Source organism: Daphnia magna, linkage group LG9 (assembly GCF_020631705.1).
Source record: "Daphnia magna isolate NIES linkage group LG9, ASM2063170v1.1, whole genome shotgun sequence".
In the NCBI taxonomy this organism is placed as follows: domain Eukaryota; kingdom Metazoa; phylum Arthropoda; class Branchiopoda; order Diplostraca; family Daphniidae; genus Daphnia; species Daphnia magna.
The window spans coordinates 5,170,131-5,191,848 of NC_059190.1; the positions used below are offsets into that span (position 1 = coordinate 5,170,131).

The 21,718-nt window shown below is 38.3% G+C and overlaps 4 protein-coding genes and 1 pseudogene across 16 annotated transcripts; 3 read left to right on the forward strand and 2 right to left on the reverse strand.

The window, feature by feature from the left end:
• Nucleotides 1-12: 12 nt before the first annotated feature.
• LOC123475916 lies at nt 13-1,385 on the forward strand. Its single transcript, XM_045179147.1, has 3 exons — nt 13-420; nt 483-576; nt 652-1,385. The coding sequence occupies exons 1-3, from the start codon at nt 56-58 to the stop codon at nt 799-801; spliced, it is 609 nt and encodes a 202-aa protein (XP_045035082.1). The 5' UTR covers nt 13-55; the 3' UTR covers nt 802-1,385.
• A 1,300-nt stretch (nt 1,386-2,685) lies between these two features.
• LOC123475917 lies at nt 2,686-4,355 on the reverse strand. Of its 12 annotated transcripts, none has more exons than XR_006651458.1 (6): nt 4,168-4,347; nt 3,877-4,031; nt 3,763-3,811; nt 3,544-3,703; nt 3,093-3,487; nt 2,686-3,029 (listed from the first exon to the last, which is right to left on the reverse strand). XR_006651458.1 is itself a non-coding variant. In XM_045179153.1 (6 exons), the coding sequence occupies exons 1-5, from the start codon at nt 4,199-4,201 to the stop codon at nt 3,554-3,556; spliced, it is 303 nt and encodes a 100-aa protein (XP_045035088.1). In that variant the 5' UTR covers nt 4,202-4,355; the 3' UTR covers nt 3,298-3,505; nt 3,544-3,553. The 12 variants fall into 12 exon arrangements, 2 of the variants coding, with proteins under 2 accessions (XP_045035088.1, XP_045035087.1); XR_006651461.1 differs by having other exon boundaries at nt 3,877-3,929; nt 4,168-4,346; XR_006651455.1 differs by having other exon boundaries at nt 3,544-3,811; nt 3,877-3,929; nt 4,015-4,103; nt 4,168-4,346.
• An 866-nt stretch (nt 4,356-5,221) lies between these two features.
• On the forward strand, nt 5,222-6,708 carry LOC123475911 (annotated as a pseudogene).
• Nucleotides 6,709-10,427: 3,719 nt separating this feature from the next.
• LOC116930458 lies at nt 10,428-13,646 on the reverse strand. Of its 2 annotated transcripts, XM_045179139.1 has the most exons (4): nt 13,513-13,646; nt 13,250-13,451; nt 10,598-13,175; nt 10,428-10,540 (listed from the first exon to the last, which is right to left on the reverse strand). In XM_045179139.1, the coding sequence occupies exon 3, from the start codon at nt 11,849-11,851 to the stop codon at nt 10,619-10,621; it is 1,233 nt and encodes a 410-aa protein (XP_045035074.1). In that variant the 5' UTR covers nt 11,852-13,175; nt 13,250-13,451; nt 13,513-13,646; the 3' UTR covers nt 10,428-10,540; nt 10,598-10,618. The 2 variants fall into 2 exon arrangements, with proteins under 2 accessions (XP_045035074.1, XP_045035075.1); XM_045179140.1 differs by lacking the exon at nt 10,428-10,540 and having other exon boundaries at nt 11,871-13,175.
• A 223-nt stretch (nt 13,647-13,869) lies between these two features.
• Nucleotides 13,870-15,582, forward strand: LOC116930736. The gene is made up of 6 exons (XM_045179145.1): nt 13,870-14,141; nt 14,206-14,496; nt 14,564-14,653; nt 14,752-14,893; nt 14,967-15,134; nt 15,292-15,582. The coding sequence occupies exons 1-4, from the start codon at nt 13,928-13,930 to the stop codon at nt 14,766-14,768; spliced, it is 612 nt and encodes a 203-aa protein (XP_045035080.1). The 5' UTR covers nt 13,870-13,927; the 3' UTR covers nt 14,769-14,893; nt 14,967-15,134; nt 15,292-15,582.
• The last annotated feature ends 6,136 nt before the right edge of the window (nt 15,583-21,718 follow it).

Consider the following 21,718-nt stretch of genomic DNA (forward strand, 5'->3'; position numbering starts at 1 on the left):
AGGACACTTTGATTTGAGCTATCCGGAATTTAAATGTTCAGAATGTGAAGGTGTGATGATAGCAGCCGAGAATGATTTAATTTCATCCGGATGGTGGCCTGGGTCACCCAAAAACATGAGTTACCTTTTTTCAGCAGATTTGCTGATCATGTGGAACCACTTAGTTCATAAAACACCTGGCACTTCAGAGAGAAAATTTATTGAAACATTGTGTGAAATTTCCAAGCGCTCTGGTCGGTCGGGAACGATTTGCCGTCAAACCTTTGCCATTTCAAATAAATACTACCAATATATGGAGTACCTGGTTGAAGTAGAAGCAAAGCTTCGAGAGCTTTTCACCTGTAAAGCCTGTGGGAGAAGACCACTGGCCATGCACATCGATGGCATTATGAAACTGTACCGTTGGTTGAGTTCAAAAGGGTTAGAAATGCAAGAGTTTTTATATGATTTCATTCTAAGGTCTAAGTTTAAATTTCTTTCAGGGTGGACCATTCTCAATTATTGAATGACATCGGTATTGTTTCCGATGCAGTTTTCCAAGAACACGCAGATAAAATAAATCAAATTAAACCAAAGGTAATTATATTAATTTCTCTCTTTTAAACAAATGAATCTAATAATTTTTAAAATAAATTGGTTTTGTATTGTTAGCTGGGGAAAGTATCAAAAGATACATGCGGTGGTGCATCCTATAAAGCGGGAAAGTCTGACTCCGTTAATGACCGTACAGGACTAGCAGAAACAGGAATCGTGTTCTGCACATGTCGGCACAGAGATAAGGAGATTGCTCACTCCACGTAAAGCCCAGCAGTCGACATTTTCTCTCCTCCCCCTCTCTAGCAGACGAATTCGACTGCGCTGCTCCTTTCGGCCAGCTCCGGAATCATGGCTGTACTTGGCGGTAAGGACGGTATGGTTTAAAACGTGAAGGGGGAGCGCTACTGGGAAATGCTTGTTGACGGAGGAGCTGCTTTTCGCCATTGATCCTTCCGAATTTTTGGTTGTAATATCTGTTTCTTTGGAATTTGTTAAATGACTTTAAGGATGTCAAGGACTTTCTGTACAGTGATGCAAGTCATCAGTCTATGTCTTTCCATCGCAATATACGGTCACGTATCTCAACTACGTCCAGTTTTAAGTTTCTGCTCTAACAGTATGCCATCGAAGTGTAGTGCGAAAGACTGTAATTCTAAGTCTGGTGATCGTGACGTGTCGCTTTTAAGGTTCCCCGTTGATGACGTCAGACGTGCGCTATGGCTACAACATTGTCCACATAATTTCGTTCCAAAGAAAAGTTCAGTGTTGTGTTCTTTGCACTTCGGTCCCATGAAACATACACCTAGGAAGAGATCATGTCGCCAACTGAATCGTTTGCAAGATCCAATTCCAGTTTTGACGGAGGATACAGGTACAGTGAACTAAGATTAATCTATATGTTCTCTTCCGTCATTTATATCAATGATCCTAATTTATCGACTTTACATGAAGATGGCCAGTCGCAACCTGAATCGACGGTGTTGTGCCGAAAGAAGCTTCTTTATGGTACTGATGAAAGTTATGATGTCGACGGCGCAGAGTGCGCAGAGACGCCAAGTAAGAAAAAAGGTCACCTGATTTAACCGTCCAAGCCGCTTATCTGGAGACTGTTGAAATTCAACAAGAAGAGTTGCTCAATGACACTGTTTATTTCGAGGCTGAAGAGATTCAAAAAGAACAGTCTCTCAGTGACACTTTTGAAGAACTCCACCGATTAAAAGTCGAAAATAATGCCCTTCAAGAAAAGTTGAATATTCTTCAAGCGAACCAGGAACAAAATAAGGGTTTAATAGAAAAGCTTCGTGAAGAAAATCATACCATGGCAGTAACAACATCCAAGTTGCAATTTGTTGAAAAAGAATTGGCGATGAAGACTCTGATGCTGAAGGAAATGCACGTCCAACTAAACAACTTAAAAAAACTTTGCGCAAAGAGCTCGCATTCAAAGACAACATGACTCCCACGGCACAATTGATATTCAACAACGAAAGAATCAATGCAAAAAAAAATTCCCGTGGCCAACGTTTCTCGGATGATATCAGGAATTTGGCAATCAATTTAAGCTTCTATTCGAATCAAGGATACAAAAAACTTAGAACTATCTTCAGGTTACCGTCGATTAGCAGTATTAGAAGATACTTAGCTCCCGTTGGATGTGCTTCCGGTATTTTGAAAAACGCTTTGGCAGAAATTCAGCAACAAATTAAAGACGGTCTTCATGGGGCGGAAGCTACTCTTTCGCTAGACGAGATGGCGATCAAGAAAGGGATTCATTGGGATGTAAAATTGAAAAAATATTTCGGGTTCGACGAGTTTTCTAACAAGGAGCAGTCAGAAACAGACGATTCCGTGTCTTCTATGGCTACCCAAGCACTAGTGTTTTACATCGTTGGTCTCGACGGTAAATGGAAAACTCCTGTCGCATATTATTTTACAAACCACATCGACGGAACACGCTTGGGAGGACTGCTTAAAGAGGTACTCAAGGCGACGCACGAATTTGGGATTATTGTCAGATCCGTGGTATTCGATGGGTTAGCGGCGAACGTTGGAATGACTACTGAGTTAGGCGCAAATCTGAAATACTCGTCGTCATCAATGCCAACAAAAACAGCAAGGACAGGAAGACGAGCTGCCGCTTTGAAAAAAATTGACTTGCCCGTTTAAACCAAACTTCGTGCATCCTTCTACCGGAGAACCAGTAAATGTTTTACTTGATGCGTGCCACATGCTGAAGTTGGCAAGGAATCTACTGTCTTTTTCACCGGTGAAGTTACCTGGATATCAAGATCCAGCACAGTGGAAGTACATCAAGGCTCTCTTTCAATTCCAAAATGAGGCTGGATTTCGTCTCGGTAATCGACTTACAAGACAACACGCATACTTCGAGCGACATAAGATGAAGGTGGCTCTCGCTGCTCAAGTTTTGAGTAGATCCGTGGCAGATGTGCTCCGACATTTACGAGAAGTACTAAAAGTTCCTCAGGTAACATCTCAATATTAAAAAATAAAAATTAATAGCCAATTTTAACAACAAAATCTGACTCACAAATTACAGTTTCAAGGAAGTGAGGCCACCGAACAGTTCTGTCGGCAATTCAATAAGCTTTTCGATATCCTGAACTCATGGAATGTTCAAGCAAATGGTGACAAAGCGGTTCTTACCAAAGAAAACCTAGAGGAGAAGACTAAAGAGCTTAATGAGTTAGCGCTCTTTTTAGCTAAACTAAAACTTCCAAGTGGCAGATTAGTCTACACAAGTAGAAGGAAAACCTGTATTATTGGATTTATCGCAACGATACGATCAACTATAACTCTAGCCCACCAGCTTCTTCATCGGCAGAACAACCCATTGAGTTATGTAGCCACTAGGCACATGCAGCAGGACCCATTGGAACACTTTTTTGGGATCATTCGACTTCGTTGTGGATTGAATAATAATCCAAATGCTCTGCAATTCAAATCCATTCTGAGAAAATTATTAGTTATAAAAGCTGGAGGTGTTACCCCTTCACTGTCATCCAACTGTTCCCTTATGCCAGTAGATAATGTATCTGATGTTAACGAACTCACAGTTGATCAGGATATCATGATGGATATTGAAGTAATATGTTCTGATGAGGAATTCCATGCTAGTCAGTTGAAAGACCACTTCACCAACCAATGCCTAGCATACATTGCTGGCTACATTGTACTGAAAACTGAGAAACTTGTTAAATGTCCAACCAGAAGAAATTCCTTGTTTAACTCGTGTGATGATCCTCTAAGTCCAGACCTGTTAAATATTTGTAAATTTAAAGTTACAAACGTAATAACTGTTCCTTCACAATCTGTATATACCTTGATTCACACAGCTGAAACATTTTTTCATTCCGTTGTTGTAGAAAAGTTATCTGCACTCTCCAATCAACATAATGTGTTAGAAACATTAGCGCACAAGATCCTCAAAGTTGTTAACTACTCTGAAGTGTTTCCTACCATTGTTAACAAGTTTTCTGTTGAAAGTGTTCATGAATTAATCAAACTAATTGTACTCAGATATCTTAAATTCAGATTCCTTTCTTTTACTAAAGTGTTTAATCAAAACTTATCAAATGAAACCTCTAAAAGAAATTTCTTGAACAAATATACCTTGTTTATGAATCAGTAGAAACATAATTTTCATCTTTGTTTCTTTTCAATTCATCAATTCAATCACTAAAGTGCACTGAACGGAACTAAATAAATAAGAAATACGAATATCTTTGCGTTTCAAAACGTAAAACCAGTCCTCCAGTGGTCCTCAGCCGTCAAATGCTTCCGGAGCTGGCCGAAAGGAGCAGCGCAGTCGAATTCGTCTGCTAGAGAGGGGGAGGAGAGAAAATGTCGACTGCTGGGCTTTACGTGGAGTGAGCAATCTCCTTATCTCTGTGTCGGCATGGTTATCTTTTACGAGGTGTGGATATGGCAAAAGGAGAGACGTACCGCCATGTCCATTATCTGCACGACTATGCATTCAGAAGTGGATGTGATTTTCTTTGTTACGACGTTGTTTGTCAATACTGGACTTTTGCGGAAGACCTTTCCAAGGCGAATAACGAGTTCAAACCGCACACAGAGACTATGAAACCTTTTTTATCGCGATGGCATGAAAAAACACACGCCTGGTATTGTCAGGTAAAATTGTCTTCGTATTAATTCATTACTTTTTGTTTTTATTCATATTTCTCAATAGATCTTGTATAGTGGGCACTGGATGAAAGGGGCTGGGTTAACGACAGGCGAAACCACGGAGCAATCTAACTCGAAGATGGCAAGATATGGAAGTTCGACGAAACACATGAGTCGAGCAAGTGTGTTTGAAAACGCGTCATAAAATCATATTCTTAATTGTTATGTCAAACATTCTTATTTGTTTTATACAGACCGTCATGATCATCTTACTCAAGCGATGATTTATTACAACACAGAGAAGGAAGAAAGAATGCCAAAGCTATTACCGAAAATGTTGGCATCGGTAAATATTTGCAGTTTTTATTTAATATAGAACAAGAATGGTAATTCTATTGCAATTGGTTTTCTTCAGGCGAAAGCAAACGTTATTCGTTATGAAAGCGAATTCAATCGTTTAGTGACGGAAAGGGAAGAAAAAATGTTGGGCGTAAAAAAAATATCGACGATAAACTTGCGGAGGTTAGTTTTTTATGAAATGGACTAGTCGACACCTGTAGATCATTCGTTATTAGCAAATGATTGGTCGACACTAGTCGTTAGTATAATGAAATAATTTATACATGTACACCAGCTATTCGAAAACGCCGTTTAACGCCGACTTTTATATTTCATTACAGGCCAATGCGGCGCTGATCCGTTGTACGACAAAGATAAAAGAAATTATTAAACTTGGACCTCCTAATCCGGAGTCTTTGGCTCGATCAAAGAAATTGAAGGATTATTATATTCAAGTTAGTTATTTACTATGAATCCAGTGTCTGTCCGCCTGTTGTGTTCTTATCTAACTGTAAACGAATTTTTCAGATCACGTCAATAAGAGGTAAGCTGGAAGCGGCAAAAATGGAAACTGCAAATGACATTGGCATGAACATACTTGAAAAACTACCAGTAATTCTCGAGAAGCTAAAAGAAGAAGCCCGCAAGTGTAAAAGTATGTAGTGGTTGTCTATGAGTAATGAATAAACTATTTTGCAATTTGAGTAAACTCTTCGTTTATTTTTAAAAGACAAGAGAATTTCCCCCAAAACCCCGTTATCGGTTTCCCAACGAAGCTTGGAAGGAATCCATGTAATTATCAAGAACCTAAAGAATCGTATTGCGACACAAACTGGTATCGATGAAAAATATTTTTTGAAATGTTTGTGCTAATTCGTTATTATTTAAGATTCCTCCAAACAGCGCATCGCACTAAAAAAGGAGATGAGAAAGTATATCGAAAAGGCTGGAAAGATCATTGAAGTATTGAATCCTCAACTAGATGGGGAGGTGGTAACCATGGATGACTGCTACCGTGGAGTTTTTCCTTGGCAATCTCTTTACGACAGTATGAAAACAAAATTCATTTATAAAAATTAGTTAGGGCTAACTTATAAATTTTCAGTCTCTTTCCAAGAAAATTTCAACTTACTTGATGCGTGGATGCTTGCAGCCAGAAGCAAGGAAGAGATTGTGCAGGTGGAGGAAGAAATGAAGAGATTTCATTGTGGCCTGATGGACGCAAAAAGAAGTTAGAAGAACAGTCCGAAAATCTCGTCCAATTTGAAGATCTCTTAGTCCGTGGAAAAGCTTTTATAATGCGTTCCGAAATTAGGAGAATAATTCGCTTGCTTAATGACTGTCATTGGGTTCCCGTTGATACCAGCCCTCATTCCAACAGCTTCGCAACACCTGTCGTAAGTGATGAAATTGATGATTGGGCTAGCGAAAGTGAAAATGATTGCGATGATGATGACGAAGAATCAATTCAAGATGAACTGGAAGATCGCGAAGGGGAAAATAGAAATGAAGAGATGGAGAGCGAGTTGGAAGATAGTGAAGGAGAATGCGAAATTGATGGCGATCATACAGAATTAGATAGCATCATCGACTTCCAGTTTGAATAAAGAATCGGTTGAAAATTTGTACAACACTGAAATAAAGATAAATTTCATCAATTTTGTGTTTCCTTATCTAAATGAATGGTTGATGTATATGTTAATTCAAAACGTTAATAAAAGGTAAACTAGCCCTAAATTTCATATATTTTGTAAAACCCGCGTAAAAAAATGGCCGTCGCCATGCTCGTCGAGGATTGGTCAATAGACATTTACAAATTAAACATTTAAAAACATGTTATAAAATCCATTTCTTTGCATCAAAGCATTCTTCGTGACACAAGGATCACGAAAATATAAATATTTACTATGTTTATTAGTGTTAAATGGGCAAACGAAGAGCCCAAAGTCTCGGTGTGTAAGCTTGTCTCCCCCCCCTCTAATAATGTAAAAATTTTAATCATCAATAACTGCTACAATTGAAGTCGGAAAGTTTTTATTTTTACGTTTTCTGTAAAATTTAATATCGAATATTTATAAGGAAAAAAATCTTTGAACATGAAAAACTTTTTCGGTTTTTCGATCTAGACTATAACTGGATCTAACCGAAAAGACGGAAAATAAAATTCTTGTTCGAAACTTTTTTCCATTCATATTTTTCGTATTAAATTTTACAGAAATCGAAAGAGCTCTCTTTTAATTAAATTTTTATTCAGTTTTCTTTCATTTGAGGCTATTTCATCATCAGCATTTTCATCTTCCATTATGATTCGGAAATACTTTAAGCGATTTTTTATTATCTCTCTAATGAGTTTGTAATATTTTTATTACTCTTGAATTCTTGATGATCGATGCAGAGTTGCCGAGTTGCCAAAGTTCAAGGTCCGTCAATGGTTTTTGCCAAGAGCAACGGAAAGGAGTTGTTCCAGAATTAATAAATTAACATCAATTTATAAAATTACCAAAGATTATTTAAAAAATATTCCGTATTTCCGTAGTTAAAAAGTTTGATATAATAATTATAAACAATTAACAGAATACAAACTAGTCCATAAGCATCGACTAGTCCATAAGCATCGACTACTCTATAAGCATCAACTAGTCAATAAGAGTCGATTACCACTTTGTCCATTGGTTAGCGAGCAACTTTTCGCACAATCTAGATTAAATTAGATCTAAATATATATTAACAAATGCTGTTTACGTTTTAATTAAATAAAGCTTCAGTTATGTATATTCCTGTACCACTTTTGTAATGTATCCTAAGCATCACTAGTCCAGCACCAAGTGAGAGTATCACCTTTATTAAATTTACCTTTAAAATCAACCGTTCATAAAAAATACACACGAGAATTTAAAATATATTTATTCTGCAAACGTTTTACATTCAAACCCTACATTCAAACAAGTAAATACAATAATCAGTACAAAAATACAAGCTAGCATTAAAAAAGGCGCACTCTAATGGAGAAGTCGACTCTTATAGACAGTCGATAAGAGTCGACTTGTCCTCAGTAGAAAAAGCAAAAATTCAACCTAGCATTCAAAAAGGCACACTCTAATGGAGAAGTCGACTCTTATAGACAGTCGATAAGAGTCGACTTGTCCTCAGTAGAAAAAGCAAAAATTCAACCTAGCATTCAAAAAGGCACACTCTAATGGAGAAGTCGACTCTTATAGACAGTCGATAAAAGTCGACTTGTCCTCAGTAGAAAAAGCAAAAATTCAACCTAGCATTCAAAAAGGCACACTCTAATGGAGAAGTCGACTCTTCTAGACAGTCGATAAGAGTCGACTTGTCCTCAGTAGAAAAAGCAAAAATTCAACCTAGCATTCAAAAAGGCACACTCTAATGGAGAAGTCGACTCTTATAGACAGTCGATAAGAGTCGACTTTCCTCAGTAGAAAAAGTGACTGCGCGATTCGTCGCAAAGCATAGACGAGATAGTGCGCGACCATGTTGCTAAAATCTGGGCATCCGCTAGATGCGCTGACTACCCGGATCAGTCATAACATTTCATTGTTAAGACCGGTTGAGACCATGGTTAAGCAGTAACAACAATGAATAACTGTGGGAAAATGATAAAGTTTCGTAGTTTTTAATTAAAAAAAAATTAATGTCTCGTTTTAAATTATTTTCAGGAGAATGAATTAGTTGAACTTCACAGAAAAAGTGACAAAGTTTCAAAGTGTATCATTTTTAAAAAGTAAGTTTCTAGTTTTTAATTATTTTCTGATAAGTCAACAAGTTAACTTGATGGTAACATCGACGACCAAGAGAGGATGCATATCCTTACAAGCTAAAAAATTGTATGTTGAAAAGTTTGAAAGAGAACGTTAACAGATCCGCAAAAATAAGGAACAACCTAAAGGACCAATCTCTTGAAAGGGCTCATTTTTGCAGCTAGAAGCGAAATGGTTTTCTGGGAGATGATCTTGATCGGGTGCAATCCAATGCAACGTACTACAACTTTAGGTACCTTATATTTACCAGAAAAGATGAGATCAATTGTGACAAGTGCCTCGCTTCGCTTACGTCCGAAAAAAGTGAGCTACCCAGTGAATTTTACGCGGCACACATTAACACCCTTAAGAGCAAAGGATTCCTCCGTTTCGCCTCACTCGGCTTTTATTACACCATCGCCAAGGTGGAGAGTATTCTTCAAAAGCACCTAAAATCAGAGGAAGCCTACATCAGGGGTTCTTTTAAGCTAGTTATCAAGAAATTTTTCGTGACAGCGTTAGTCTTCTTTCCATATGCTGCGAGGTGCATCGAGCTGAATTTGTATCTTTTCTGATCTATGAATATATTACATCATTAAAAATTTTTAAATATAAGGACAATATGCCCCATCAGAGGGGCATGTTGCCCACTCTATGCGGGTATGATGGCCTATGCTTTTCTTATAGGCTTAATTGCCTAGTGATAGCACTTAAATCAGAATGTAAAAAAAAAAGAACACGACTTCAATTGTTTATTCTTGGCAAGAAATGCTAACGACGAGAACAGGATATAAAAAACCAAAACAAATGTACATCACAGAAACCAATTTCAGAACATTCTAAACATAAAAAACGTGTTTTCTTAGACACACAACTGACGTGGGTCCACAAAAGACACTTTAAACATTGCATCCAACTTTAACCGGGTCTACCCTCTTTAAATAATTCTTGGCACATGATACAAACTACTATGGCATTTTCACTTGGGATATTTTTCTTTAGTTGAAGATTTTGCACGTTTTGGTTTATTTTGCATGGTTGTCCACATTTTTGGTTTGAGTATGCACACTTCTTATCCGGTTTCTTCGGTTTTTGCTTTTCGCTTAATCTTCTCCTCACATTTGACAAGTTGTTTTTTGTAGCCGCCTTAGATATCTGCTCCCAAACAGCACACTGACGTCTTTAAAGGATATTTATTCATCCTAACGGCACCACTAGGATTTCTGTATTCTGTCCTGAAATCCTACAATGACGACTTAAAGACGATTTTAACAGGTGTTGATGACCGGCAAAAACTGCTCTAATACACGCATTTTTATGGTCACCCCTAGTAGAACAGGATATCTTCTAGATATCTTTAAGATATCTTCCTATCTTGCTAATGTCTCGTAAAATAAAGATATCTTAAAGATATCTAAAAGATATCTATAATAAGGTATCTAAACGAGATAGAGTGTAGCTATCTATAAAACATCTCATAATAGATATCTTTTGATTTTCAAAATATTCTTCTATTTTTTCTTCATGCTAATATTCAACTCATGTGACAACCAATTCTATTGTTAAGCGAAATAAAACGTGAGCATGAAATCAAATTGAATTTCTTCAAATGTATTTATGTATGTAAGAAAAATATACAGTGTGATTTGATTTGAAAATTATTCTGAATTAATTGGAGATTATTTTGAGCATAAATAGCTTCCATTTTGCAGCTATATGGGGACAATTTCTTTGGGAGAATCCATGGCTTCTGCCTAAAACGAGACGAACGTTATAATATTAACACAAAAACTTAAAGCATTTTAAATTACCTGCATTTTACTTAGTAATATTTAGTTTTCTGCATCAAAATTCATTATTGAAACAATGCCAAAACTTTTTGGAGACTGTGGAATATCATGAATTACAGGAATTTTCATAGCATTGAAAGAAATGGAATTTAATTGCCAAAATTCTAGATTGTTCGAAAGTGTGTTAACAATTTGTGTGCCTATTGTTTTCGAATCTAATCCATTAAGATTGTAAAGATTCTCAGAATTCATAAATTTTCTTCCAATGAAATATACTTCTCCTTCTCTGTTTTCAACAAAATTTTCAATCAAAATTACAGAATCATCATCAGTTACCACACAGTTGTCTGGGCTTTTACAACTAAATCTCAATTTTTGAAAAATTACCCTTTCAAATTGCTGCCCACGTAGGCCATGAATCATTGGCCCATTGTTATGTTCGTAAATAACTTTGATTAAATTTGGATTTGTTGATTTTTTTTGAACCGGGAGATTGGAGCGCAATTCCATTACACGATTCACAATTTGTTGAAGGGGTTTCGCGCTCTTGCGAACCAAATTTTTAAGTTTACCAATGTGGTTTTCAAAAGAAAAGCAGCTAAACATTTCAAGTGCTCCAAGTCTGTTGCATTCATTTCCCAAGTGAATAAGATTATGAACATTATAACTAAGAAATTGATCTCCGTAAATGCTGACAGACTTCTGAATAAACAGAGTCAAGTGACTGTGTGCATAGTCAATGTTGGCTTCTTCTTCCACGCTTCGTTTGCAAGACAGAATTCTGATCGCGACGTGAAGCAAAATGAAATGTTGGTAAACTTCATCGGGAAGGCGATTTTTTAAGACTGTTGGCAGAATATAAAGCAAAAGTAACCTGAATTCGGTAGCTTTAAACCGAGATAGTTCATTTAGCGTTCGAGTCTTTCGAGAAAATTCCACACTAATCAATGATTGAATTCTCAAAAGAATTTTTGAGATTTCATTCATTTGTTGCCAAGACAACCTTGCTTTCATGCTCTTTCTTCCATGCACCCAAATGTATAACAATTTACGCGTAACTCCCAAGAAAACAAGATGCATTGGATCTATGCAAAAGTCGTCAACCATATTGATCGACAAATTTTCCAAATTAGAAAATCCACTATGATGATTAATTTGATCTCGATCACGAAAAGATTCGTCAGTTCTCAATATCGCATCTATTTCGGGATAGGTTACCCTACCGCCTTTGCCAGATTTGTTCCGTACATAAACACCTTCAACTTCGCATTTCATGCACCCATAATACGCTCCACAAGGCTTGACATTTTAAATAAAACTACAAGCGGGAGCGTCGCAACAAAAAGATTCTACTCTAATTTTAATGTGACACCCCTTGAATTGAAAACCCTCGTTCATTAATTTAGAAATTTCGTCACAAAAATGTTTCAGATAAGAATTTATATCATCTGGCTTTGCGTGCCCATGATAAAAACCAATGTCAAAACATTGCGCTCCGTCCATGCAAACTTTACCAAGTATAGGCCACAACTGACTATTTGTGCTCTTTCCAAATGACGTCCCATCACAACCAACTAACATCTTGAGTTCATGACTGTTCGAAGGAAATGTAGCGTTAATTGAATTTAAAGAACATACGATCCCATCCAAAATAGTAAACCCGTAATAAAATCCCGGGCTTACAGCAATCACATGAACTTTTCGAGGAGTGCCTAGCAAAGTTTTGTACGTTTTAGGTAGAAAAGAATTAGAAGGGTCGGTTCTCAAAACTTGTAAGAGCTTATTGACGCTTTCCCTCGCTACATTCGAATCTACTGCCCAATGACAAAGGCGTCTTTTAAATAAATTCTGGTTGTCGATTGCGTTTAAATCGTTGTCAATGTCCGAATCTACTTTCCAATCATCTACATCATCAACTAAGTTTTCATCAAAATTCGGAGCTTTACAAAAATCAAAGTCCAAGTCCGAAAAAGTTTCGGAATCCGAATCGACTTCTTCAAGAAAGTTAACATCAGATTCTGAACTGCTATGGATGGATGAATGGATGGAATGATGATCATCATTCTCAACTCCATCGGCCATTGTTTCATGAAAATCATCATTACCTAACACATCGTCGATGGAAACAGCAAGTGGGATAACATTTTCTACTTCAGCAACACTTAGAGTTCTGCCATCAACTGCATCATTAGGTTCATCAACCGCATCATTAGGTTCATCAACCGCATCACTTACTTCTTCTTCCAATAAATGCATATGTTCTTCAATAAATGTTCTAACTCTTCTAGATCTTTGTCTCGGTCTCACAACATCCTTTTGCTTTCGCTTTGACATTTTAGATTACAATGTCAACTTAAACTACCGTTGACTAAGTTAGACTTAAAGAAGACTTAAACTACCCTTGGAAGAAGCACAAAATTTGAAATACCAGTAAGAAACAATAAACTTAGTGTTCTGGTTATTTCTAAATAAAATTGGAATCGTAAATGGAAGTAACCTTGAATATAGTGGAAGTATCCAAGCATGTATATGAATTTCTGACGTAGGGATTTCCTCTTCAGAACTAGAAGTAGAAAGATAGACGCTGCTTCATTTATACCTAAATGCAAAGGAAACAGTTACATCAAATAAAGGTTTGCTAAAAATTACGTAGCTTTAAACTTTGTTGATAACCTTTTGGCCATGCTTTTGGCTATCATAACAATCTACAAGATGTTGGAAATAGGCAGAAAAATTTCCTTCATTAAAACCTCTTCAATAATATACGCACCAAATGCAGAGCACACAAAATTAGAATATAAGCAGAAACTATTTTTGTGTAAATGTGGTGGCAAGTATATCTAATGTGTAGTTACGCCATTGAAATTTCCAATTGCTGTCGAATAACAGTGAAATTATTTAAAAAATTAAAGCTTAAAAATTGATTCCGAAATTACCTAAAACATATTTTGCGATCGTTTTCCGTTGAAAAAATAAAACAAAGGCGAAAATTTCCAAAATAATCACTTAATCAGTAACAGTTATAGCGTCTGTATCTGCGTTGATGACAGAGTGTTATAACTAATCGATATATAACCAGTGTTGCATCATTTATACTTTCGGCGTTTATGTCTATAAACCATATGTTTGTTTAAATTTTGCTTTCAAAATATTATTTTATACGTTATTCATTTTTTAAGATTTTCATAAAATAACAGTATAAATTTGTTTTTTAATTAATTTTAAATGTTGGAAGAAAGGCAACTCCAAGCATGACTATTAAACTGTCAGCTGGCACCATTTTGAAAGCGTCATGGCGGATTTGGTTGCTCGTTAGCTGGATGAGCATTTTCAGTTTGAAGTTACAGAAAAATGTCGCATTACCTAGTTGAAGTACCGAAAGAACCTCCGTTAAAAGGATGCTGGATTTTAATTGCTGCCAAGAACTGGATATATGAAGATGTTTTGTATACACCAGACAATTCTTATACTCATGCCTATAAACTTAGCTTGCTCAAAGATGGAAAGGACCCAGACATTATTACTTGGGAACGCAGTCATTCTTTCAAAGTGATCCACCAATTTGGTAACAAAGCTTTCAGTTATTGTTTGATAATCATTTGCTTATTGATCAAATTTGTTCTTATTAGACTCATATGAAGAGGCCAGAGAAAATTTGCCACGAGCTGAGAAAGGCTTACCAATTTTCACCAGGTCATCTGATATTGGAAGAGGTCATCGTCAAAGGATAGAAAAAAGTTTGAAGCTGCCTGGGGAACTTTCTACAACTGAGCAAGAGAGTGAACAAGAAGAGGACAGTTTAACTCAAACCAAAAAGTCAACGGTGAAGAAGAAAAGTACACCTGTTAAAAGAAAATCTTCATCTGAAACTACCAAGCTTCCTCTGCCACCTCCTACGCTGAGAAGCAAAAGTAAGAATGGTAAGGCTGAGTGTGCATGGATATCAATGTATTTATTAAGTATTCATGTATTTGTTCAACCATACAGTCACGCCAAACAGCAGTAACAAAATTGCAAAATCCACTATGAAAATACCATCAGTTGGAACTGCACTTGCCGGGCCATCCGTACTATCAGGTAAAAAGACTGGTTTTATAAATATTGAGTCGTCGGGTCCACACTCTGTTTATAATTGGTGTCCAGTAACATGAGTACCACATTTTAATTTTTATTAGATAAAAAAAAAAGATAGGTGGAATGCAGTCAACAATGTTAGGAGCTGTTCAACCCAAGTGATGTCTTTCCAGAAAAGTAATGAGATCCACGAAAAGCAGTATGATAATGATATGCACATTGACAGTGACAGTAGCGAAGAAGGTGGGATTGACGAACTATATTTCCCTATTGAGCATAATTATTATTTTATTGCTTACAACTTCTATCACGTAAGATTTTCCAGGGAACACTCATGGCGATACAAACGATATGCAAAGTATCCCACCTTACAGGAATGATTCGCAAATGATGACCATTTACACTCCCCAGCCAACGCCATCACCAAGTCCTTGTGAGCCGTCGGACAACAGTCAACAATATTCGGGAAATTATAAAAAGAATGGTAAATATTTTGACTATTAATCGACAAATAATGTTAACACTTTATTTATTTTTTTTTTTGTTTTCAATTAAATACTTCTTTTTAGGCCATCCAAAGTAAACCCTATTCATAATTGTAGTAGAAAAGTAACAGTGTATATATATTTTTTTGTTTTTAGGAGGAATATCAAGCAATAAAGACTTTCGGGAAATGGAGATATCAGCATTTGAATGCGAAACCAAGACATTTCTGAAGAATTCGAAAGCAACTTATGACCGAAAAGCAAATGCTCCAGGAAAAGATGGAGAAGACAGCGAAGACACAACTGAAAATTACTGATACCAGAAGGATTGAAAATTATTACCATAAAAAAAGCAGAAGTCAAAGTCAGCGAGTAGAACCTACCAACCTGGATTTAATATCAAGAAAATGTTAATTTTAGTTACGTTTTTTATGAAACATATGTACTGTGCCACTGTGGTATTCTCAGAAAGCGTTGGCATTAATGTGCGTGTATTTAATACAGATTTGTTTTCTAATGAAATTTTATTTACTATTTTTGCGATTATTACGCTTACCTAGTTCTATATCATAAGAAAATATATTTGATGAATTGTCTCATACATGTCTTCAAAGATATTTTCAAGATAGTCTAACAGATATCTTCAATACATGACAATAGACTACTGAAAAGATATCTATAAGATAGCTAATTAGTAGATGTTTTTCTGTCTGGAAGATATCTTAAAGATAACTTGTTCTGCTAGGGCACCAAAACTCTCATTTTGGCGTTCACTGGGACGACTTTTTTCTCTATAAAAAAATTCAAATAGTAGTTTTCTACCATCGGATTCGAACACGGCTCTCCCGAATGATAGTCGAGTTGTCTACCATATACGCAACATTCCTTTGTTTTAGCTTTTTTAGACTGAAATAAAATACAGTGAAATAGTTTTGGCTTCCATCATTACGAAATGAATTTTTGAATAAATTTTAGCATTTCACAAATCTACACCTTGCGCTCTTTGACCAAGATACCAGAAGAGAAACTTAACTATTATGAGTTTCGATCACTGGACTCCCGCATCATAGACTGAGCTTCTTCTTCTTAACCAATCACTACGTATTGAAAAAGAAATTCTGGATTATTATTTGATGTGGTGTACGTAATTCTTACAAAATTGAATCCCAACGCTACACTGTTAATTGTGGAAACGTGGATTTTAAAGAAATGGATCAAAATAAGACGTCTTCTGAGGGACGCAATTTATTTTTTTAAATGTTAGAACAAAATATCAGAGAAGAGTTTTGTCAGTTTAATACTCGAGTAGAGTGTATATTTTGACTCCTGATTAGCATAGGAGATAAGTTGAATGAGACTTCCCAAAGCACAAGAATTCAATTTCACACAGTACTACAATAACACTTGAACTCTGTCAGAGATACCACACAGACCGGACGTATCTTCCAACTAATCTGCATCAACGTCGAGAGCCGCAGCGTCATCACTCAGACGTTGTCTTCCATGTTTTTCTCAGAAAATCATAACGCTTCCATCTAGTGCTGAATGAGTTCAACACAAACATCAACACTCTCTCTCATTCAGAACTAAGATAATTTCACCACCAAAAATGAACACACAAAAAAAAATAGTTGAAGATTAATTTTTAAGATAGAATGATAAATCCAAGTGTTTCATAGTGCAAAAAAGAATAGAAACTTTGATTTAAAAATAGAATTCAGTTTACACTAAATTCTCAATCGGCACAGCAACAAGACCAATCCCCTTTAGAAATTTTTCGTGAGTATCGCCATCAATAGCTTTAGTTAGCGCATCTGCCAATTGAAGTTTAGTCCCCACGTACACCACACAAATAGTTTTGTTCAGTACTAATTCTCTAATGTAGTGGTAACGTACTTCAATGTGCTTGGCACCTTTGTGAGCAAGAGGATTAGAACAAAGACCAATAGCACACTGGTTATCCAATTTGATCAGAGTCGGTTCCAGTTGAACAGTGCCTAGATTTTCCATTAATCTCCGGATAGACACCACTTCTCTTGAGCAATCACTAGCAGCAATATATTCCGATTGCATGGTAGACGTGGCGAAAATGGGTTGACGTCGAGAACACCAGCTGATTGCCCCTCCGTTCAGAATGAAAATATATGCAGTGGTGGACCGTCTTGAATCCAGATCCCCAGCGTAGTCTGCGTCCGAATACACAACAACGATGTTGTTGTCATGGCCCTTACCGCCGAACGAGAGACCATGGTAGCGTGTTGAGCCGAGGTATTGAAGAACACGTTTAGCAGCTTTCCAGTGAATCATGGTTGGATTATGAAATTGCTGAGCGAGTTGACTTGCCATGAAGGCGACGTCTGGTCGAACTGTGAGAGCCGCGTACATTATACTCCCCACGAGTTGGCGGTAAGGAATGTGGTGCATAGCAGCGACGTCAGCAGGAGACGCCTGGGTGGAGGAGGAAGAAAGACGCGGGGTCCCCTTGAGAACAGGCATGGTCACTGCGCGAGACATCGACATGTTAAAAGTAACCATCATTTTATCAATGAATTGAGAAATGGATAAATGAATTCGTTTGTTCGGACGGTCACGCGTGATAATCATGCCCACAAACAAACCAGGGGCAGCAGTCTTAATTTCAAATTGCGTGTTGAGGAAAGAAATAAGTTGATCAACGACAGACAAGTTATGACCAGCGACAAGCCCATCATCGACCCAGATGGCAAACACGAGATAGGAGTCCCGAGTGATGCGATGGTAGACGCAGGGATCTGCAGGGCTCTGTGAAAGGCCAAAACGAATAAGAGCGGTGTGGAGCAACTGGTTCCAAATACGGGATGCTTGTCAAATGTCGTAGATGCCTTTGTTGAGCCGACAGACATCAGTTTCACGGCCAACGTCCACATACCCTTCAGGTTGGGCAATATAAATTTCATCTTCAACGACGCCATTGAGGAAAGCGGTGGTTGCATCAAGGAGAACGATCTCGAGGTCTCGAACAGCAGCAATAGCCAAGATGAGACGGAGAGAGTCATAGCGGACGACAGGTGCAAATGACTCGAGGTAATCAACCCCTTTTTCTTGACGATAGCCTTTGGCAAAAAATCGAGCCTTCCGACGTAGGAGATGACCAAATTGATCCGTTTTTACCTTGAAGTCCCAGCCACTGAGAATACATACGTGATGAGGTGGTAAAGGAGTGAGAGTCCTAGTGTTGTTCTTGGCATGAGAGAAGATTTCATCATCCGCAACCTTCTTCCAGTAAATGGAATCAGGGCCGTTCATAGCGTCTTTGAAGGAACGTGGTTCGTAAAACAGTGACACAGATTTCAGAGCCAAATCCACACAGTAGCTCATGAGTCCACGAACCGGGAGAGGATCATCCATCTCAAACTGGAAGAGTTTCTTGGGAATAAGACCCCGTTTGGAAGTGCGCATGGGGAGAGTAGTCTGCAGAATTGTCCGTTTGGCCGTTTCCTTTGGAAGAAGAACAACTGGTGTATTGACGGATGTAGTAGTAGGCGAAACGATAGCCGGAGGAAGAAATGATGAAGACGAGGTAACTTCAGCAACCGGTAGTTTCCAATATGGTTCACGTTCATAAACCTGGACATGTCTAGAGATGTGCGTGCGACCTGTGGATTCGACGTACACACGACTAGCCTTGTATTCTTCACATTCTCCAACATAAGCTCCTTTGTGGCTTTAGCATCTAGTTTTTGACGTAATGCATCTGGGATAAAAAATAAGTCACAGACCCAAAAACCCTCAGTCTGGACACATCCGGTTTGACGCCGAACCAACGTTGATAAGGGGTGATGACGTCTGGTGTGTAAACCGACCGATTCAAAGCGTAAACAACATCATTGATGCATTCAGCCCACAATTTGAGAGAAATTCCTTGAGAGTGTAGAAGGCTTCGAGCAGATTCCACCGTAGAGCGATGATCACGCTCAGCAATACCATTTTGTTCGGGAGTGTAGGGTGCACTGATTTGCAGGTTGATTTGTAGATCAGCCAAGGCTGTTTTGAGGTAGTCGTTCAGATACACCTTGTCTCCGTCGCAACGAAGAGTTTGCACACGACGCCCCGTTTGAGTTTTGATTTTCTTTGCGTAGTCTAAAAAACAATCAGCTGTTTCAGACTTGCGTTCCATGAAATAAACGACTTTGTACTTACTATGCACATCCTTGAATAGCATATAGTAACGTGCTCCACCGACAGAATTGACTTGAAGTGGCACGACCAGATCAGAAACAACAAGTTGACCAATAGAATCAGCAGTGTAGTTGCTATGAGTGAACGGCTGCTTGTGCATTTTCCCAAGTAGGCACCCATGACAACTGTCATGCAGTTTTCGGCCACCAGGAGCGACGATCATCCCATTTACACCAATTCCAGACGCCATTCGATGAACTGCTCTACTGTTGATGTGGGCGAATCGCTCGTGCCATGTGGACAGTATAGCTACGGTAGTGTTTGCAGCAAGGCATACTTCAGTGGGAGGAGCAAGAGTAGCATCAGCACGATACAGAGTCTCCCCAGACCGGGATGCTGTTAGAATGATCGTCTTGTTTTGTTTGATGATAGCTTGTAGTCCAGAGAAAGAAACTTTGAATCCACTCTTAGTTAAGCATCCAATAGAGATGAGATTGACGCCCAGTCCAGGAACAAAAAGAACTTCTTTGACTTCACCATACGTAGACGAATCTCCAACGTGTCGGACAAGTCGCATTGTCCCAATTCCACGGGTATAAAGGACAGTACCACCAATTCCATTCACAGGCCAGCTATTGTCAGGGATGATGCGTAGATCAGTTAACATAGATTCATCGCCACTCATGTGCCTAGTAGCACCTGAATCAAGATAAATGTCCTTCGAATTCGTAGCTGTCAAGCAACATGAAGAGATGAGGGAAAAATCGACTTTCTTCCCGGATGAATTAGCTGGGTCTCGATCATCTTTAGGCCGTTTGTAGTGAAAAGAACTGGACTTGGTTTTCTCGTTTTCATTGGAATTACGAGTTCGACATTCGAATTCAAGATGGCGGTCTTTCCCGCAGTATGAGCAAGAGACAAGATCCCTATTGATCCCGCTACTGATGTGCCCTCTTGACTGACCTCTTCCACCTCGAAAGTGTCCTCTTCCACGTGATTCGTTGCCAATCAGAGCAGAATTCCCATTGGAATTGGCAAGTGGTCGAGTGTCTGAATTCATACTCAATGAACGACTACTTGAATGTCCTTGACTGTTGTTGAACCTTCTTTCTTCTCCAGTAATCTGAGCCCGTAGTGCTTCCATTGTTCTATCAGCGTCAGGGAGATTGTCCCAAATGGACGTCAGATTAGCAAAACGTTCAGGAAGACTACACAAAATGGTAGTGATGAGGTGGTGTTCTGTCACCATCACTCCAAGATCATTGAGTTCAGCGGCTTTGGATTCTAGTTCAGTAATGTGACTCATTATACCTTGATTGTCGACTGGTCTCAGATTCATGAAGTCTCTGTGTAAGAGATGCTTGTTGTCTGCAGCCCGTTGAAGATATTGGGTTTCCAACCGAGTCCACATATCATAGCTAGTTCTACAGTTGTGAAGCGCCAATTTTCTAGTCTCATCACAGCAATTGAATATGAGAAATCTGCCGTAGCAATCAGTTGTCTTCCATTGATTGATCAATTCCTGATTGGTGACTACACGAAGATCACCTTCACCAGCAAAGATTTCTTGAGGTTCGTTGTCTTCTCCTTGAATGAACTGTCTCATTTGTTTGAGAGTGAACAACATTTCCATGTTGTGTTTCCACGTAGTGAATTGAGTTCCATCAAACTTTCTTAATGCTTTATAGCATCCAAAGAGTAGTTTTGAGCCATTCTGATAAGTTCGTTAACGGTATGGCGAAATCTGGGCCCATAAACTGTTAGAACATAATATCAGAGAAGAGTTTTGTCAGTTTAATACTCGAGTAGAGTGTATATTTTGACTCCTGATTAGGGTGTCCACCCGTTTCGGCACTTTTTTCGGCACTTTCGATTTTGGCGTTTTCGGCACCCATATAAAACGCTTGGTCCCCCCTTGTATTTAAAATCTCCTCGTTTATTAAAAAATCTTTCCGTTTCGGCACTTATATTCTCCGTTTCGGCACCAATTGTGTCTCTTTCGGCACCAACTGTGTCCGTTTCGGCACAAAATAAAAATATGTTGCAAGTCATACAGGGATGCCAGGCCATGATTTCGGTACTTTACAGGCCTGTCGACTTTACACTTTGTTCAGGCCACTAGTGGCGCTAGCTGTATGGTTCTGGAAGTCAGCGCGTATAGTTCTGGAAGTCAGCGCCACCACCACCACCTGACTTATGCTTATGCTGTCTGTCGTGAAATTGTCAGTCGCGCGGTCGCGTAGTAACAGAGCGGAGCTCTTGATTTTTTTTTCCTTTTTTATTCGCGTGGTGTTTGCTGTTATTTCTTCAAATTGGATTTCATTTGTGAGCTTTATTTTATTTGTGAGTACTAGTTGTATTTATTATTTGAACAACTCTGGAATGTTGCATTTTTTTTTGGCGAACACCCGAACCGGTGGCACGG

Coding starts and splice junctions, on each gene's coding strand:
- LOC123475916 (XM_045179147.1), top strand. CDS start 56: ATGATAGCAGCCGAGAATGATTTAATTTCATCCGGATGGTGGCCTGGG. Junction 421..482: donor CGTTGGTTGAGTTCAAAAGG/GTTAGAAATGCA, acceptor AATTTCTTTCAG/GGTGGACCATTCTCAATTAT. Junction 577..651: donor TAAATCAAATTAAACCAAAG/GTAATTATATTA, acceptor TTGTATTGTTAG/CTGGGGAAAGTATCAAAAGA.
- LOC123475917 (XM_045179153.1), bottom strand. CDS start 4,201: ATGAAAATTATGTTTCTACTGATTCATAAACAAG. Junction 3,812..3,876: donor TTTCAGCTGTGTGAATCAAG/GTATATACAGAT, acceptor AATATTTAACAG/GTCTGGACTTAGAGGATCAT. Junction 3,704..3,762: donor TAAACAAGGAATTTCTTCTG/GTTGGACATTTA, acceptor AATGTATGCTAG/GCATTGGTTGGTGAAGTGGT.
- LOC116930458 (XM_045179139.1), bottom strand. CDS start 11,851: ATGAAATGCGAAGTTGAAGGTGTTTATGTACGGAACAAATCTGGCAAA.
- LOC116930736 (XM_045179145.1), top strand. CDS start 13,928: ATGTCGCATTACCTAGTTGAAGTACCGAAAGAACCTCCGTTAAAAGGA. Junction 14,142..14,205: donor CAAAGTGATCCACCAATTTG/GTAACAAAGCTT, acceptor TGTTCTTATTAG/ACTCATATGAAGAGGCCAGA. Junction 14,497..14,563: donor GAGAAGCAAAAGTAAGAATG/GTAAGGCTGAGT, acceptor TCAACCATACAG/TCACGCCAAACAGCAGTAAC.